At 41.5% G+C, this 20,322-nt stretch overlaps 1 protein-coding gene across 8 annotated transcripts in view; it reads left to right on the forward strand.

Annotated features, from left to right (window-relative positions):
- The window catches only part of CBFA2T2 (CBFA2/RUNX1 translocation partner 2), a 160,316-nt gene that overhangs the window by 133,180 nt on the left and 6,814 nt on the right, over positions 1 to 20,322 (forward strand). For 7 of the 8 annotated variants that reach the window (XM_021078106.1, XM_021078108.1, XM_021078110.1 and 4 more), the window contains 6 exons: positions 3,745 to 3,926; positions 5,626 to 5,879; positions 9,536 to 9,621; positions 10,534 to 10,729; positions 15,379 to 15,447; positions 19,372 to 19,562. In XM_021078106.1, the coding sequence (XP_020933765.1) occupies positions 3,745 to 3,926; positions 5,626 to 5,879; positions 9,536 to 9,621; positions 10,534 to 10,729; positions 15,379 to 15,447; positions 19,372 to 19,562 (978 nt within the window). The remainder of the gene's footprint in view (positions 1 to 3,744; positions 3,927 to 5,625; positions 5,880 to 9,535; positions 9,622 to 10,533; positions 10,730 to 15,378; positions 15,448 to 19,371; positions 19,563 to 20,322) is intronic. The other variant, XM_021078107.1, reaches the window with a different exon arrangement.

Consider the following 20,322-nt stretch of genomic DNA (forward strand, 5'->3'; position numbering starts at 1 on the left):
AATTCAGATTCTCCAAATGTTAGTATTTTATCACATTTGCATTATTACTCTTTTTTATTTCTATTTTTTTCTCAGAATTGTTTAAGGAGAAACTACAGACATGATACATCTAAATGCTTTAGTCCAATTATCAAATCAAGAAATAAACATTGAGAGAAGTTCTCATCATGGCTCAGTGGTTAATGAATCCGACTAGTACCCATGAGAATGCAAGTTCACTCCCTGGCCTCGCTCAGTGGGTTAAAGATGTGGTGTTGCCATGAGCTGTGGTGTAGGTTGCAAACTCAATTCGGATCCCGTGTTGCTGTGGCATAGGCTGGCAGCTACAGCTCCAACTTGACGCCTAGCCTAGCAATTTCCATATGCCGAGGGTTTGGCCCAAATAGACAAAAAACAAAAAAAGAAAGGAAGAAACATTGAGGAAGTTCCCTGGTGGCTCAGTGGGTTAAGGATCCAGCATTGTCACTGCTTTGGCTCCAGTCACTCCAGGGTTTGATCCCTGGCCCAGGAATTTCTGCATGCCACAGGTGTTACAAATTTAAAAAAAAAAAGAAAGAATGAAAGGAAGGAGGGGAGAAAGGAAGGAAGGACGGAAACAACACTATCATCTATAGACCTTATTCATATTTCACCAGATGTCCCACAAATGTCCTTTTTAACAAAAGAACAACTTTTTTTATGATCCTGTATCTAATTCAAGGTTACATCTTGGGTTTCATTGTCATGTCTTTTCAGTCCATTTTAATCTGAAATAGCATCTCATTAATGATCTAGATGTTTTTGAAGAGTATAGGCTGTTTTATAGAATATGCTTCAATTTGGATTTTTCTGATACTTCATGATTAGAATGAGGTTGTGCATTTTAGAGAGAAATAGCAGATAGGTGGTATCACTGCATGCTATCAGGAGACGTAGGTGTGAAGGTGTCTCATAATTTGTGATGTTGAGTTTTATCACTTGGTAAAGGTGGTGTTTACCATGGTTTCCCACTGTAAAGTTACTATTTTTTCCTATTAAATGATAATAATGTTCAGAAACAGGTATCATGATTCATACAGATAAAAAAAAATTAACCTGTGTCATAGATTTTATTTAATACAAGTTGTTATAACCCCCTCAAGGGAGAAGCCAAAGGATGGACACATTTATAGATCAGGATTATTGTTAATTAATATGCAAACAGAAGTAATACTTTCTTCTATAGTGGGCAAGAGGAGTCTCTAAAATCTCTGCTGCATGTGATTTTTTTTTCTTTCTTTTTCTTTTCTTTCTTTCTTTTTTTTTTAAGGGCCACACCTGTGGCATATGGAAGTTCCCAAGCTAGGAGTCTAATCGGAGCTGCAGCTGCTGACTTACACCACAGCCACAGCAACACCAGATCTGAGCTGCATCTGCAGCCTACACCATAGCTCACAGCAATGCCAGATCCTTAGCCCACTGAGCAAGGCCAGGGATCGAATCCCAACCTCATGGTTCCTAGTCGGATTTGTATCTGCTGTGTCACGACGGTAACTCCCACATGTGATTTTATACATGTTCATAGACAGCATTTTCTTCTCTTTTTTCTTTTTTTGCTGCCCTCTAGCATACAGAAGTTCCCAGGCCAGGGATTTAGATCCATGACCAGAGCCACGACCTACACCACAGCTGTGGCAACACAGGATCCTTAACCCACTGTGCCGGGCTGGGATTGAACTCACATCCCTGCCGCTGCAGAGATACCATCGATCCTCTTGTGCCACAGTAGCAACTCCAATAGACAACAATTTTTTTACATTGTTATTGGTTATCTATAACTTTCAGTGGTATAAAACAGCTCAAAGCAAAGAAAGTCAAGAATCAGATACCAGTGTATTCTAGACCAGGCATAGTTTGGAAAGTTGTGACCCAAATCCAGCCCACCACATGGTTTTGTAAAGTCCTACCTAGAGAGAAGAATGGTCTTTACAGATGAACATTTGTAATTAATTTGGTAATAGGGAACACTATCTTTGACCCCCAAATAAGCTAAATGTTATCCTCAGTCCACCAAATGAATTCCATTCTTTTCATTAGTAGTAGACTATTACAGAAAAGCTTAACTCAGTTGTTTGTATTTTGACTTTTGTTAATACAGTAATTATAGAAATTTATTTTGTCCCTTGACAAAATAAATAATGTCCTTTTACCTTCTTTACCTTTATTTCCTAAGAAAATGTAACAGCATCAAAAAGATGGGTCATCTTACTGAAGTACTAATTCTGTTTTTTTTTTTTTAACTTAAAATTAGAGCATTGCAGTCATGCAGGAAAATGCATATGTCTCAGTGCATGTCCTGTGTTGTGGCTCAGTTCTGATGACATTGACGTCTCGGCCTCTCAAGAGCAGTCTATGGTGCCTTTTTCAGCCTTGAAACAGCTGTGTGTTCTATCTCGGTCTCTTTTCTATATATCAGAGCCAGTAGATAATTGTTTCCCCCAAGACTCTAGAATCAAGAGAGATTTGGGAAATTTGTATTAATAGGAAGTGATTAGCATTTTAAAAAATTCATCTAAGGGTATATGTCACAAATGTAAAGATCTGACATGGTGGTTTGTTTTTTTTTTTTCAATTGAGTTTTTACAGTTGCTACAAGAGTGAGGTTATAGAACAGGCTTTTAGTGTTTTATATCATCAGATTCCCTATTCTTAACTCTTGTTATTTTGGAAAACAGCATGAGGTAGGTTATTCTGGCAGCTTCTTGGCTAGCATTTGGGTTTCTGTCAATTTATATCTGCTTTAAAAGCCACTAATTATGGTGTCTACTAAATTAACTGGTGGTAAAGGGATGGCTACTTGCATGTATTAAACTCTCCTTTTACTTGCTCATCTGTTTCCCTTGGAATAAAGACTTATGGGTTCAGTTTAAATTGTTTTTAAATTTGGGGGAACATATAATTCTTCATTTTTTAATAGAACAAATATGGGGAAAGTACATTTTAAATATGAAGGCCTTATAGTTAAGTTTAAAGGACGCGCAGAGGGTTTTATATGACTTGTCCCATTAGAGGTTTAAGTTTGAGGAGAAGGAAAAATAATCAGTAATTAGTACATAATTAGAAAACATGCTTAGTTGGAGCACCACGGTAAGAAATAGATTCTAACCATGTGTATCCTCAGATCCTAGACTAGTCTTTAAGGGTTGTTGCCCTAATTCCCATCACTCCCCATACTTTTTTCAAAACCCATGTTCCACCCAAGTCAGAATAATCGCTATTTCTGAAATTCCGTGGCAGCTCTAATAGAGAACATGAAGGCAACATTGAGTAGTACTATCAGAAATGGATGAGGATTCAGAAGAGAAAAAAAACCAGGACTGCAGTGATAAAGGAAAGAGTGAATTCTTCCTACTCCCATGTAGGCAGTACTAATTCTCTAACTGACCAAAGTCTTTACACATTTTTAAAGATTTAGGTCAATAATTACTATGTTCAACAAACCTTTATTGAGCTTTGATGCTGTACTAGGCCACACAGGTAAATAAAGCACAATCTCTTCCTTAACTGAGATTTACACCTTATAGGGGCAAGAGACAAGTTAATAATAATTGAAGTTCATTATGATAGATATCACTTTACTTAGAGAGGGACATAGGGAAATTAGACTGGAAGGGAGAGAAGTGCTTTTGTTTTGTGTCATCTTATTTGTAAAAGTCTATTGAGATGCTGGGCCCTGTTGTGAGTAGGGCCTAACACTGGGAAATTCACTGCCGCCTTCTTTTCAAGGCCAACCTGCCTCTGCTGCAGCGAGAACTGCTACACTGCGCTCGGGCCGCCAAGCAGACCCCATCCCAGTATCTGGCTCAACATGAACACCTTCTGCTCAACACAAGCATCGCGTCTCCTGCTGACTCTTCTGAGCTGCTCATGGAAGTGCATGGAAATGGAAAGAGGCCCAGTCCAGAGAGGTGAGCAGAGAAGAGCTTTGTTGTCCTTGCTTTTCTGAGCTTTTCCTTTGCTTGTGAAAGAAAAAGAACTTGATTACTATGGTTATATATAGGTATAGACTCAAACATTCCTAAGGTTAATTTTGCTTTATCCCAACATCAGGCAGCAGAAAGCTTCTCAACATTTCATATGACTAAATACCCCCGCTGATAAATTCCACTCTTGAGCATTCTTGGGTCCAGTGTTTCAGAAGCATAAGAAATGTAATCTGGCCAAGGTATTTTCTTCTGATATGTAAAGTCCTATAAAAGGAGAACAATTAATGAATCAGCTTTACTTTTTTTTTTTTTTTTTGCGTTTTAGGCCCACACCTTCGGCATATGGAGGTTCCCACATGAGAGGTCGAATCAGAGCTACAGCTACTGGCCTACACCACAGCCACAGCTGCCATATCTTGGGATCCGAGCCGCATCTGCAACCTACACACAACTCATAGCAACACCAGATCCTTAATCCACTGAGTGAGGCCAGGGATCAAACCCGAGTCCTCATTGGAATCCTAGTCGGGTTCATTACCACTGAGCCACAACAGGAACTCTGAATCAGCTTTACTTTGAAGAATGAAATTATTATTATTATTATTTTATTTTATTTTTATTTTTAGAGCCACACTGCCTCATGTGGAAGATCGCAGGCTAGGGGTCGAATTGGAGCTACAGCTGCTGGCCTACACCACAGCCACAGCAATGCCAGATCTGAGCCGCATCTGCAACCTACACCATAGCTCACAGCAACGCTGGATCCCTAACCCACTGAGCAAGGCCAGGGATCAAACCTGCACCCTCATGGTTCCTAGTCAGATTTGTTTCCACTGTACCACGATGGGAACTCCTGAAAATTGAAATTATATTAATTTAATTTATCCTGGAAATTGATGCATGAGTATTTACCACTATTTTCTATGGTTTGTTTTAATAACAGTGAAAATCTTGCTACAGTTGAAGCGAATAACTAAAAGTCCTACTAATTCACAAGTGTATTAATTATGTAAGCCTTTTTTCTCCCATGTGGAGAATTTGTCTCTTTTCCAGTTGCTGACCTCCAGAGCAGCAGATTTGACCTTGAAACATTCCTAAACATAGTTGAACCCATAGTCTTCCATTTTCCTGTTAATTTCTTTTTTCTTTTTTTTTTTTTTTTGTCTTTTTGCTATTTCTTTGGGCCGCTCCCGCGGCATATGGAGGTTCCCAGGCTAGGGGTCTAATCGGAGCCGTAGCCACCAGCCTACGCCAGAGCCACAGCAACGCGGGATCCGAGCCATGTCTGCAACCTACACCACAGCTCATGGCAACGCCGGATCTTTAACCCACTGAACAAGGGCAGGGATCGAACCCGCAACCTCATGGTTCCTAGTCGGATTTTTTAACCACTGCGCCACCACGGGAACTCCTTTCCTGTTAATTTCTCCTCTGCTTCATGAAATTGAGATATTTCTGCTCGGTTATGGATGAATTTGACCTCTTTTTTTATGCTGAGATAAATCAGTAATTTCCATTATATACCTGGCCTTTGAAGACATTTCAGTTCATGCCTCATGCTAAGCCTTTTTTTTATCATCTTCTTTTTTGTGAAAGTACCTGGCACAAAGTAGGTGCTCAGGAAGTATTTGCATGAACACTTGTTGAAAGACTTACACATGCACTTCCCATTCTTCTACAGGAGGGAAGAGAGCAGTTTTGAAAGAGATACAGTTCCTCCTGAGCCTCCCGCCAAGAGAGTGTGTACCATTAGCCCTGCTCCCCGGCACAGTCCTGCCCTCACTGTGCCTCTCATGAATCCTGCGGGCCAGTTTCATCCTACTCCTCCGCCTCTTCAGCACTACACCTTAGAAGATATTGCAACTTCCCACCTGTATCGTGAACCCAACAAGATGCTAGAACATCGAGAAGTTCGTGATAGACACCATAATCTTAGTAAGTGACGTAAGCAGTCTGATAATGATTTAGATTCAGATTAAATCCATGGGTTTCTTTCCTACTCAGTGATAAAGCAAAATAGTACCATCATTGCTTTTTTTCCACTGATAAGATGAAGCAATTTTATACGTAAGAAAGAATATTAGGGAGTTCCCGTGGTGGGCTCAGTGGAAACAAATCTGACTAGTATCCATGAGGATGCAGGTTCGATTCCTGGCCTTGCTCAGTGGGTTAAGGATCTGGCATTGCAGTGAGCTGAGGTGTTGGTCATAGACACAGCTTGGATGTCACGTTGCTGTGGCTGTGGCGTAGGCCAGCAGCTACAACTCCGATTTGACTCCTAGCCTGGGAGCCTGCATATGCCTCAGGTGCAGCCCTAAAAAGACCTAAATAAAGAAATAAATAAATAAATAAATTTTAAAAATAAAAAAAAAAGAATATTAGGGTTGTAATGTTCTCATTTGAAATTGATCTTCATATTTTGTTGCTATTATCACTATATGATAGAAGTGGGTGAAACATACTTTTAAAATACACATTGAAGTATTTAAGAATAAAAGGATATTATTTGTTCCAATTGGTTCAGGAAAAAATAGAGAATAACGAAGCAAATGAGGTAAAAATATTCGCATTTAGGTATTCTGAGTAAAAGGCATATGATAACTCTTTGTTCTTGGAACATTTATTTAAGTCTGAGTTTATTTCAGAATAAAATGTTTATAAAATTAAGCAAGAAAGATTTTAAATGTGATCTTAGTAGTGAAAGTGCAGACATTTAGGTGAGAAAGAGGTGAGCCATCCTCATGGATAACCGGCTGTGCATCCTAACTAGCTGTATGAGGTTATGCAAGTTGCTTAGGCTCTCTGTGCCTCAGACTATGCATTTCTAAAATGGAGAGGACACCACCTTCTGTGCTGGGTCATTATCACATTTGGAATGCCTGGACATTCGTCCTCAGCAACCATTAAAGCCACAGCAATGCCAAATCCAAGCCACATCTGCAACTTACACCACAGCTCACCGAAACACCGGATCCTTAACCCACTGAGCCAGGCCCGGGATCGAACCTATATCCTCATGGACTAGTCAGGTTCATAACCCTCTGAGCCACAATGGAACTCCCTTTCCTTATATTTTTAACAGTTTTAGAAACAAATTTTTTCATCTTGAAGTGTTCTATTTGAAAGACCTGTAATCCTCTACCTTGTTGGTTTATTTTACAATCAACCGTTTACCTTCCAGACTGGTTATAGATTTCTTAATTTTCCCCAGTCCTCTTTTGAAAAGGGGACTAACCTAGCATAGGGGTTCTTACCAAATCATTTCTCATTCCCCATTTAATTTAAAATTTTTTTTTTAATTTTTATTTATTTATTTATTTTGTCTTTTGTCTTTTTAGGGCCGCACCCGCATGGCATATGGAGGTTCCCAGGCTAGGGGTTGAATCAGAGCTGTAGCCACTGGCTTACACCACAGCCACAGCAACAGGGGATCCAAGCCCCGGCTACAACCTACATACACCACAACTCACAGCAACTCCGGATCCTTAACCCACTGGGTGAGGCCAGGGATCGAACCCTAGTCATCAAGGATGCTTAGGTTCGCTAACCACCGATCCACGTACGGGAACTTCCTACTCCCCCACTTTTTTTTTTTTTTGGTCTTTTTTTTTGCCTTTTGAGGTCCACTCCCACGGCATGTGGAGGTTCCCAGGCTAGGAGTCTAATTGGAGCTGTAGCCACCGGCCTACACCAGAGCCACAGCAACACGGGATCCGAGCTGCGTCTGCGACCTACCCCACAGCTCACGGCAACGCCAGATCCTTAACCCACTGAGCAAGGCCAGGGATCGAACCCACAACCTCATGGTTCCTAGTCGGATTCGTTAACCACTGAGCCACAACGGGAACTCCCCTACTCCCCCACTTTTAAACAAACATTTTATCACTCCCCCCATTTACTCTCCTAAAGTGAAATCTATGGATGCTATAGCCTACTTTAGTCTCTAATTTTAGAATCAGTATCCTGAAGTATGTAAGAAGGTATTTTAGGAGTCTCTGTTGTGGCTCAGTGGAAACGAATCCGACTCTTACCCATGAGGACACAATTTCAATTCCTGGCATTGCTCAGTGGGTTAAGGATCTGGCGTTGCCATGAGCTGTGGTGTAGGTTGCAGAAGCAGCTCGGATCTGGTGATGCTGTGGCTGTGGTATAGGCTGCCGGCTACAGCTCTATTTTTTTTTTTTTTTTTTTTTTTGGTCTTTTGTCTTTTTGTTGTTGTTGTTGTTGTTATTGTTGCTATTTCTTGGGCCGCTCCCGCGGCATATGGAGGTTCCCAGGCTAGGGGTCTAATCGGAGCTGTAGCCACCGGCCTACGCCAGAGCCACAGCAACGCGGGATCTGAGCCGCGTCTGCAACCTACACCACAGCTCACGGCAACGCCGGATCGTCAACCCACTGAGCAAGGGCAGGGACCGAACCCGCAACCTCATGGTTCCTAGTCGGATTCGTTAACCACTGCGCCACGACGGAGCTCTATTTTGACCCCTCGCCTGGGAACCTCCATATTCTGCAGGTGCAGCCCTAAAAAGCTAAGAAAAAAAGCAAAAACAAAACAAAGTATTTTGTAATATGTTAGTGCTCAGGCATGACTACACAAGAAGATAAGATGAAATAAGCAGGTGGTTGCACAGATAAAGCATCACCATGAATACAATACCTATAGGAGTTCCTGCTGTGGTGCAACAGGATTGGCAGCATCTCTGGAGCTCTGGGACACAGGTTGTATCCCCAGCCCGGCACAGTGGGTTAAGGAGCCATAGTTGCGGAGTTCCCATCATGGCTCAGTGGTAACAAACCCCACTGGTATCCATGAGGACTCGGGTTTGATCCCTCGCGTTGCTCAGTGGATTAAGGATCTGGTGTTGCCGTGAGCTGTGGTTGATCACAGATGGGGCTCAGATCCCACATTGCTGTGTTTGCCACAGCTGCAGCATAGGTCACAAATGTGGCTCACATCTTATCCCTGGCCTGGGAACTCCATATGCCACAGGACAGCTAAAAAAAAAAAAATACAACACCTATAAATTCAGACTATAACAGGTTGTGTTACAGTAACGATTCCAAGCCTTGTCTGTGACCTACACCACAGCTCACGGCAACGCCGAATCCTTAACCCACTGAGCAGGGCCAGAGATCGAACCGGCATCCTGGTTACTAATCAGGCTTGTTTCCACTGAGCCACAGTGGCAACTTCTCTTACCTGTTTTTCTTTTGGGCTATTTGTCTTTAATAATTGATTTGTGGGAGGGGTTTTTTGTTTGTTTTTTGGTGTTTTTTGGCCACACCTGTGGCATGTGGAAGTTCCCAGGCCAGAGATCAGATCTGCACCATAGCAAAAGCCCAAGCCACTGCAGTGACAACACCAGATCCCTAACCCACTGCACCGCAAGGGAACTCCTGGTGGGAGTTTTAAATATTTTCCAAGTAGTGACTTCTTGTTGGTCATATGTCATTTTGTGGTTTTATGTCACCGTGAATCATTACCTTAGTAGTGTGCTCATAGTTGGTAAGAATGTATATGTATGTACTTGGTAGTATTCTGTTTACTGTATTCTTCCCTCTGTGTTCAAATTTAATCTAATTTCTGATAGGTCTAAATGGAGGCTATCAGGATGAGTTGGTAGACCACCGTTTGACAGAAAGGGAATGGGCCGATGAATGGAAACATCTTGATCATGTAAGAATCTTATAGTGTATAATTTTCCTACTTATTACTTTTAATTCTTAATATTACTAAGAGTAATAGTGTGTATGCTTGACGTGAAGTTAACCAGAGCTACAATGTCTTTGTAGTAAAAGCTGATTTATCTGCTTTTCCCTCAGCAGGAGAGCTAAGAGTAAGTAACTCCCAATCTTTGGAATAGGGTGATCACTTCAGGAGAAGCCATGTATTATAATGGTTAAAAATTTAAGTTTATAAGTTTTAGGCCCCAGCTTTGTGTGATGGAAAGTTGCTTCACCATTTTTAGCCTTAATTCCTTAATCTTTTTTTAAAATGCTATATTAGTTGAATTCGCAGGAGGATTTGTAATGATATGTACGGTGCTTATCACAGAGCCTGGTATATATAAGACATGTTAAATAATAAACGGAGTTTCTCCGAATACAAATAAGAATTGCTACACTGATACAGAATGTAAACTCTCAAGTTCTCTGCCCCAAGGGAAGAGAGAGCATCCCCTCTCACTAAAAAGGGAAGAGAATGTAGTATCTTCTTGAAATACATGTACAGTAGCTTTTCTTTTCTGAATGTAGTTTCTCTGTTTGCATTCTTAAATAAATCTCCCACTCTAGGCAAAGATATAATGTGGTTTCACTGTAGTATTTAAAGAACCATATTATAATGAGACTGGATGCATCAGCCATGAAAATCCAAAAAGGGTTTTGAAACCTAAAAAAAAAAAATTTTGTGTGTACATATTTAAAGAGAAACAATAAGAAAGGCTTTCAAATGTAAACTTGATGTTGCTAAATCTATAAAATTCTTAAACTTCAATTTTTATGTTTTGTTTACCTGTCACTGATTTTCAATATTGATTGTATGAATGTCCTCATCCCATGACTTTGCCTGACTTCCTGCCTTGCTCAGGCCCTGAATTGCATCATGGAAATGGTAGAGAAAACAAGGCGCTCTATGGCAGTCCTGCGGCGCTGTCAGGAATCAGATCGGGAAGAACTCAACTATTGGAAAAGACGATATAACGAAAACACAGAGATGAGGAAAACAGGGAGCGAGATGGTCTCCAGGCAGCACAGTCCTGGGGGCACAGATTCTCTCAGCAATGGTAAGGGGAGAGTCTCACTTCAGTTGGCAAGGAAGGCTTTTTACATATATAATGTATTTGTTGTATTTTTTATTTTTGAGGCTTTTTCTATTTTACTTTGGAAGGAAAATGGTGCTAGATTGTAGAGTGAGAAAATCAGGGTATAATTATGAAGAGTATATGATAAAATATATCATGGACTCAGTATCTGGCATGCAGTAAGAAATACTGTCTTACAAGTACTGGATGATGATCGAAGAATGTTTGGTTGTTAAATTCAGCCTAAATTTAGGCTGAATGTACTTGGTACTCTCATGTAAATCACATTCATTCCTCACAGTACCCCTAAAAATGTTCACCTCAGTTTCCCTTCCCTTTTCTCCATTCTCTATCCAGAAGAATACCATTTTCTGATTGGACCAAAAAAAAAAAAAAATTGCTATACCAAGCTATATCCCTTTCCTGCCTTTTCCCATCCTGAAGTTGCAGAGACATGAATAGCTGTCCGCTCAATCCAGGTTACATACAGGACACCACAGCTATTCTTCCACAAATGTTCCCTCACATTCACCTAGTAACCGAAAAGGCATCCTATCCAAAAGCTCAGCTAAATGAGGGGCCACCAGTGAGCAGACTCTCCCCACCCAAACCTACCCAGCCACCCACTTCAGGCTCTCAATTTTCACCAAAGAGAATGACTCTTCTTATGGCGAACCTAGCATGTTCCAAGGAAGACAGCCGTTAGTCTCTAAAAAACTACCCAAAAAAGTTGAGGCAAAGACATTGGTAACTAAGGGATCCCATCCCCCCCCACCCCACCCCCACCCTTGGAGGCTCCTCTTGAGCCAGCCATAGATTAGGAACATTGTGTGGGCTATCCGGCACAGCAGGATGTCCAAGAATACTTATAGTATGATTATTTTAGTTAGAACCTCAAAGCTAATTCTTAGGTATCTCTCACCATATGAACCTTCACAAATACTGCCTGTACCAGCTCACAGAAACTTACCCTACGTTCACCACCCAAATCATAAACCTTCCAAAGAAGCTCTGTAGGCACACAGGTGAGACAGCATAGAGTGCAGAGTGAGCCTGGTTGTGAGTCTCCAGCCAGGACTACAGGTCTTGCTGATGTTGTTTAAACATTGCTTTGCATTGAGAGTTTAGCAAGGGTGACTATGTCTATTACCCTGTCATAACTATCACCAGCACCTCTCTTGCTGTCAAAAATGAGGACAATTGGGATGACAAATTATATTGTCACTGCAGGTTTACCTCTTCATGGGTCCCAGTGTTTCCTTCTCAGGTCTCTCGGGGCGCTATAGCTCTGTCTGACCTAAATAGTATCTTTATACATATTATACATATAAAGTATTTCACTGTTTGTTTCTTTTAGAGTATGTTTGTTACATGCATTGTAGAAGGAAATCAGATATCCTAAACAAGCGTGCTACTCAAAATGTAAGCCAAATGCTACTTGTCTGTGATGGTATGAGGAGCTTGCGCCATGATGAATAGGGCACTGTTTGCTTCACTGTGGGAAGAGTCTGCTACACTAAGCAGTGTGCTTTGGGATGTAATTGTTTTGCTTGCATTCTTTTTTTGTTTGTTTGTTGGGTTTTTTTTGGGGGGGTGGGGGTTTGGTTTTTTAGGGCTGCACCCACGGCATATGGAGATTCCCATGCTAGGGGTCAAATCTGAGCTAGAGCTGCTGGCCTACACCACAGCCACAGCAACACAGGATCCGAGCCTCATCTGCAACCTATACCACAGTTCACAGCAACGCTGGATCCTTAACCCACTGAGCGAGGCCAGAGATTGAACCTGCAACCTCATGGTTCCTAGTCAGATTTGTTTCCGCTGTGCCATAACATGGAACTCCTTGTTTGCATTCTACATAAGCTCCTTATCTATTCATGGACTAGTAACAGTTTGTAGACCAGCACTTTGAGTAGCACTCTCTATAACTGGGCAGTGTTCTGGGGCATAGCACACAAACATACTCACCATTGACTTTTAAATGGATAATTGTGTTCTAAATGTTTGATGTATAGAAACCTCTGGTGAATTGTTATTGGAGAATTTAGTATTTTTCTGTTTTGGAATACATAAAGGGAGAAATGGAATAGACTTTGGTTGACAGTATTACTTTTCCCATTTAAAATAATGGAATACAGGTTTCCTCTCTGTCACAATTTGTGATTTCACAGCCCAGAGCAGTTAATCACTTAACTTGTCCTCATGCTACTTAGAGAATACAGACCTGGGATGGGTCTGGACTAGACACTGAGTAGGCTGGGGACAGGGTCTGGCAGGACATCAGTGTTCTGGCCTCAGTGTTGTCACCTGTAAAAGAAGGAGGACTGGGTCTGATTATCTCTAAAATCCTGAGGTCAAGTCTCCTACTTCCATCAGAAGGTAAACTCTACCTTCTACATGCCTTTGGAATCCTGGCACCAAAGTGTCCCACCACAGATGGAAAAAAACAAAATTTGTGATTCACAGTATTTTCTGGAACAGATTTTGTTCAGGGATGCACAAAAGGGATGTATTTTGGTATTTATTTAAGGATGCATAAATAAGTGTGAAAACTATAAGGAAAAACAAAGTGATCATCACAGAATTCAAGAGAATGGTTTCCTCTGAGCATATGGCATGGAGAATGGCAATGATTAAAGTGAAGAGTGAGCTCTGATCATCTTTATCAGCTCTAAGGATAGGATTGCAAGTCTGGCTGGCATCATTTAAACATTACTGGGGGAGTTCCCATCATGGCTCAATGGAAATGAATCTGCCTAGTATCCCTGAGGAAGTAAGATACAAGTATCGCTGGCCTTGCTCAGTGGGTTAAGGATATGGCATTGCCGTGAGCTATGGTGTAGGTCACAGATGCGGCTCAGATCTGGAGTTGCCATGGCTGTGGTGTAGGCCAGCGCCTACAGCTCTGATTTGACCCCTTGCCTGGGAACCTCCATGTGCCAGGGGTGCGGACCTAAAAAGACACCAAAAGAAAGAAAGAAAATTTTAAATGTTGACTATTGATGTAACACACACACATATACGTATTCTTTCTCAGATTCTTTTCCCATATAGGTTATTACAAAATATTGAGTATAGTTCCCTGTGCTATACAGTAGGTCCTTGTTGGTTATCTATTTTATGTATAGTAGTGTGTATATATTAATCCCAAACTCCTAATTTATCCCCCCCCCCAATTTCTGTATTCTTTTAAAGGGAATTTTTTTTTACTGAATTGCATTAAGAGATCCCTGGTGGCACAGTGGGTTAAGGATCCAGTGTTGTCACTGCTGTGACTCTGGTTACTGCTGTGACACAGGTTCCGTCCCTGGCCTGGGAACTTCCTTATACTGCGGGCGCAGGCAAAAAGAGAAAAAAATAAACTGCATTGTAAAAATGTTAAGCAATATAAGAAATGTATAAATTATGAAAATCTTGTCGTTTCCCCCCCCTGCACTTTTTTTTACTCGCCTAGGCTCTCTTATTAGCAAATCAGTGTGTCCTTAAGGAGTTTTCTGTGCCTATACTTAAAGATAATTTTTCTCAGTTTTTTGTTTTGAAGTTTTTCAGACACATAGAAATACTGAAAGAGTGACACAGTGACCATTCAAGTGCGCTGCACCTAGATTCACCAGTTTTTCACATTTCGCATTTGGTTTCTCTCTTTATAGATGGGTAGATGCGTAGGCACAGTCTTCCCTAAAGCATGATACTCATCCTTAAATGCTTCATTCTGTTTCTGCTAGAAACTAGAGTGTTCTCTTGCGGAACCACAGTACCATTAGTCCGCCACTTCTGACCCATGTATTTGCAGTCTCTGACCTTTAATAACCTCTGAAACCCTAGTTTTCTTTTCTCTCTCTCTCTCTCTCTCTCTTTTTTTTGGTTTTTCGTCTTTTTTAGGGCTGTACCCGTGGCATATGGAGGTTCCTAGGCTAGGGGTCTAATCGAAGCCACCAGCCTACACCATAGCCACAGCAACACCAGATCTGAGCCATGTCTGCAATCTACACCACAGCTCACAGCAACACCAGATCCTTAACCCACTGAGCAAGGCCAGGGATCGAACCCGCAACCTCATGGTTCCCAGTCGGATTTGTGAAACCCTAGTTTTCTTGATAACAAGCTGAAAATGTTGTCTTCTGGAAATACTATGAAAATGTCCATAGTTTCTAGGCATGTCCCGAGTGAGCTGAGAAGTTGCTTTAGGGTCATTTGCATCCTCCCCTCTTAAATCTGACAGAGAAATAAAATACTTGAGGACTGAGCAGGTACAAAGTTGATGGCTGAAGTGAAGTGGCTTTTCCTTGTTGGTTACACCAGTGTTCGAGGGTTCCCTTTCCTCCACATCCTTTCCAACATCTGTTATTTGTGGTCTTTTTGATAATAGCCATTCTGACAGGTGTGAAGTGATTATCTCATTGTGGTTTTAGTTTGCATTTCTTTGATGATTAGCGATGTTGGGCATCTTAAAGTTAAGTGTACTATTTTATAGTCTGATTTTATCCCTTGTCAGAATATTTTTTGCAGTAAATGAATGTATATGTTTGAATCTTTCTAAGTAGGGAGTGAGAGTTCTAGCAAGTTTTTCACAAAAATAAACATGCCAATTATAAATGGCTTCTGACCTGTGTTGTTTCTCTCTTCCATAGATTCTCAACGGGAATTCAGCAGTAGGCCAGGAACAGGATATGTACCTGTGGAGTTTTGGAAAAAAACTGGTATGTCTATCTGCATAGAGGTCATATGTACTCAGTAATTTATGTGAGCGAGGAGCACATGTTTGGAGGATAGTGGTTTTCTCATCAGTTCCTCCTCATCGGTTCCTCCTCGAGGTTCCTGCCTCTCCTTCCCTCTTCAGCTTGTCCCATCTTGTGGACTACCCATCATGTTACTTTACTGGTTAAGAATTTAGAATGACTCCCTTCAATCCATCCAAGTCCTACTGGGAGGCATTAAGTAACCAACTCTCCCTTCCCTATTTGTATGCCCTATTTCTGGGCATATAGCTTAATTCACTTCTGTCTCTTCCCATCACTGTGTTCTCACACTCCCATTTGGTTCATTCTGCTCTTCACCTTTACTGTCTCTAGCTTCATCAAGACTGTTCTTGGTAGGTCTCATTTTCTATAAGAATAAGAGAGGGTTTGGACTTCCCTCGTGGCTCAGTGGGTTAAGGATCCAGTGTTGTCACTACTGTGGCTCAGGTTGCTGCTGTGGCGCAGGTTTGATCCCTGGCCCAGGAACTTCGACATGCCACAGGTGTGGCCAAAAAAAAAGAAAGAAAGAGGGTGGGAGCTGCTTAACCTAATATTACCTAATCCAAATACTAGCTTTCTTTTCCTTCTTACCTCCCTTTTCTCAATGAAAAAAAAAAAATTTTTAGCCACACCCATAGCATGTGTACATTCCTGGGCCAGGGATCGAATCCACACCATAGCAGTGACCCAACCGCTGCAGTGACATATTCTGGATCCCTAGCCCTCTGCACCACAAGAGAACTCCCTCAGTGAAATTTTTAAAGTGCAGTACAGTTTTTGGCTTTCTTCCTAAGATAAAATTTACTTCTACAAAAAGGTTAATACCTAGTTAATATCAAGACCATAATATAAACAAACGGTCAAAAGATATGGACAGATACATTATGTTATGAGAAATACAATTAACCATATTACAAAATGTTTATTCTCATTGACAGGAAAGTACAAGATAATGCAACCCTGATCAATTAGCCTCCAAAGTCTTTTTTTTTTTTTTTTTTTTTTTTTTTTTGACTCCCAAAGTCTTTAACACTTAAAAATTATTGGCAAAATTTAGAGGACCTTTTAATGATAGTAAATAATTGATCAAAGATTTATATACGAAATTACTAAGTGTTACCAACTGTAAGTACATGGGAATTTTGAAATCATTTCTTACTTATGGGCTTTTCAATCTTTTATTTATTTAGTCATTTATTATTATTATTATTGTTGTTGTTTTTTGGTTTTTTTTGTCTTTTGTTCTTTTAGGGCCGCACCAATGGCATATGGAGGTTCCCAGGCTAGAGGTCTAATCAGAGCTGTTGCTGCCAGCGTACACCATATCAGAGCCATGTCTGCTACCTAAACCATAGCTCATGGCAACGTCGGATGCTTAACCCACTGAGCAAGGCCAGGGATCAAACCTACAACCTCATGGTACCTAATCAGATTTGTTTCTGCTGCACCACAACAGGAACTTCCTGAATCTTTTATTTTGAAAGATAGTGATCTGGATTGTTAAAGAAGCAACAGTATATAAGAAGACACTGTTTTTTGTGAATTCTTGGAGGAAGGGATAGGGAACCTGGGAAATGCCCAGATAGCCATGAATGGTTATGTGAATTTACAGTGTAACACCACAACATAATATTACCTTACAGTTAAAAATGATTTGGGGAGTTCCTGTTGTGGCTCAGTGGTTAACGAATCCGACTAGGAACCATGAGGTTGCGGGTTTGATCCCTGACCTCACTCAGTGGGTTGAGGATCCGGCATTGCCGTGAGCTGTGGTGTAGGTTGCAGACTCGGCCCGGATCCCAAGTTGCTGTGGCTATGGCATCGGCCAGCAGCTACAGCTCCCATTAGACCCCCAGTCTGGGAACCTCCATATGACATGGGTGCAGCCCTAGAAAAGACCAAAAAAAAAGAAAAGAAAAAAAAATGATTTGGGCAGTTTCCATTTTGCTCAGCAGAAATGAATCTGACTAGTATCCATCCTCATGGATATGAAGGTTTGATCCCTGGCCTCGATCAGTGGGTTAAGGATCCAACATTGCCATGAGCTGCAGTGTAGGTCCCAAACACAGCTCGGATCTGTTGTTGCTATGGCTGAGGCATAGGCAGCTGCTACAGCTCCGATTCAATCCCTAGCCTGGTTACCTCCATATGCCACATGCAAGTGCAGTCCTAAAAAAAGGACCAAAAATAAAAATAATAATTTGGAAGACTATATAGTAGCTTGGAAAAAATTTTTTCATTTGGAAATGGGAAAGTGTATATCATATTACTAAGGACTACAGTAGAATTATGGGAAATAAAAATGGTAATTGTAAAGGTAGAATGAAAAAATACCAAGTGCAAGATCTCTTTGATAACTAGTAATTTTCTACTTGAGTGGTAACCTTTCATTAAGTATGGTTAAAAGCCAAACTTTAGCATGGGTCAGCTAAATTTGAGTCCTTGCTCTGCTATAGTGCCATCTGACCTTAGATGACCTTCAGCAAAGTGGTTTTCCAACCTGTGATTCTTACTGATTCATCCTTAAACTAGGGATAAAATACACATTGGGGCCATTTTATGTTGGCTCAATAAGAGATCCTCAACATCCACCTGGTAAGTAAAAAGAGGTCTATGAAGGGTAGCTGTGGTGAGCCACAGTGGACCTCTGTGAACACCAAAAGGAATCCTGGAGTTCACTGTCACCTCAGCTCAGCATCATCCTTGGCCTTTGGTGAAAACTTGGCCTTTGGTTTTGTGAAAACTTTCTTTTCTTGGCTGGAACAATAGGATGCGGAGTTCTAGGACTGCAGCCTAGAACACTGTGTTTAGACCTCCTTTGAGCCTAGGCCATGTGCAAGAGCCAAGTAATAAGGGAATTTCCTTAAGCCTCTGGGTTGTCTAGTCTTGTGGACTCAGGAAAGAGGTCATTCACACTGAGACTTGGGGCTGAGGCTCAGATGCACAGCATGTATCGTTTGGAGTGTGCATCTTGTGGAAACCAAGCAGGGTGGTGGTGATGGGAGGAACCGATCAGGAACCAAGCGTGGTGATAGTGACTGGATAGGACTTTCGAGGCCCAGGGCTCCTTGCAACCTGCCCACATCTGTATCTTCAGGCCATATTTCTTTACTGAGTTGAGTCTTTTATACCTTACTGCCTCCTGGTCATTTGTACCTGAATGCCCCAGGGGCACCTTGCTCAGCCTTCTTATTTGCCTCCATACCAGCATTTTGCTTATTATCTGTTTTATTGCATGGCACTACCGTTCGTCACCTTTACCTCTACCTCTAGACCCTTAGAGACACCAGCTTCATTCTCTCTCATATTCTCCTCTGTGCCACTTGCTCTTGCCTCAATTCAGAGTCTTTTTATCAGCTGGATGGTTGTCCCAACCTTTCAGTTGTTATCTCTGCCTTCAATCATTTCTCTATGCATAGACCCAGTTTAGGGGCTCACATTTTCCTTAGAAAAAGGGCCAGATTCCTTAGCATGGAATGCAAAACTTTCTAAAAATTCACTGCCGCCCACAATCTCAACCAAGACACATTCTCCTGATCTTCCTCTGCCACTTATAGAGCTGACCACTTTTCCCTTTAGTACTCTGGTCTCATACTGATGTGTATCGTGGCACCTCTGCCCCTTTTCACCTGATCACCGTTAGGAGAATATGGACTACATCTTAGTCATTGTGGTCTCCCCAGCCCCTGCCTCCATCTGCACACCTCACAAATGACTGCATGAATGGACTGTGAGAATAAGAAGAAAAGTGAATGCTTATGTCATAATCCCTGTGTATTTTTTAGAAAAGTCATCTTGTTTCACTTCTGTCCCTTCTTAGAAATGATGTGGAGGGGGAGGGGAAAGATTTCTCGGCCAGTTGATTTTACTGTCACTTTCTTCTAGAAGAAGCTGTGAATAAGGTGAAAATTCAGGCCATGTCAGAAGTACAGAAAGCCGTTGCTGAGGCAGAGCAAAAAGCCTTTGAAGTGATTGCAACCGAGAGAGCTCGGATGGAGCAGACTATAGCGGATGTCAAACGGCAAGCTGCAGAGGATGCCTTTCTCGTCATAAATGAGCAAGAAGAGTCAACGGAGGTCAGAGCTCTGTTAGCCTGGGGCCTGGGGCCAGAGCAGTGGGGTGACCAAGCCCATTACTGTCTTCTCAAGTGCTGGGCAGTAAGACCCAAGAGGCCACTCTCAACCTAGAGGATTATAGTTTCTACTCAGTACCAGAGAGATTTGGTTTTCAGTTATTACATTATATTCTTATATGAATTGGTTTAAGTTTTTGAAAACTCACCTTAAAGGCAGAGTTTGTGGAACTGCGTGACAGAGATGACCGCCACTCCCTAGGTGGGCTTACTGTGGGCCAGGTATAGAGCTAAGTGTGTATGTGGGTCTTTGTGATCCTCACAGTGATCCTGTGACGTGTAGTACTGTTGGATTCCAATTTTATAAATGAGGAAACTGTGGCTCAGGAAATTTAACCACTATAATCCTATTTGGCTAAAGCCAGAGCACAGGAGAAAGGAAATGCAGGATCCTGTAGCATCCAGTCTGTTTACAAACAGAATGGGTCTTTCCTGGATTGAAGTTGACAGATCCAGCAGACCTGCCTAACTGCCCAGGGCCCAGGACTTGGTGACGCTTCTACACAGGACATTCGTTTACCATGATAAGGACAAAATTGAATGAACTGTAAAGAAAATGCATGTGATAAAACCATAGCAGTCCTTTCAAACATAATGAAATTCTTCTCTAAGTTTCATTTTAGTCACTTTCCAGCTTTAAGACAAACTTTTAGGTCCTGAAACAAGCCTGTTTCAGTAAGTAGGTAAATCTCATCTACTATTTG

Source organism: Sus scrofa, chromosome 17 (assembly GCF_000003025.6).
Source record: "Sus scrofa isolate TJ Tabasco breed Duroc chromosome 17, Sscrofa11.1, whole genome shotgun sequence".
Taxonomy (NCBI): domain Eukaryota; kingdom Metazoa; phylum Chordata; class Mammalia; order Artiodactyla; family Suidae; genus Sus; species Sus scrofa.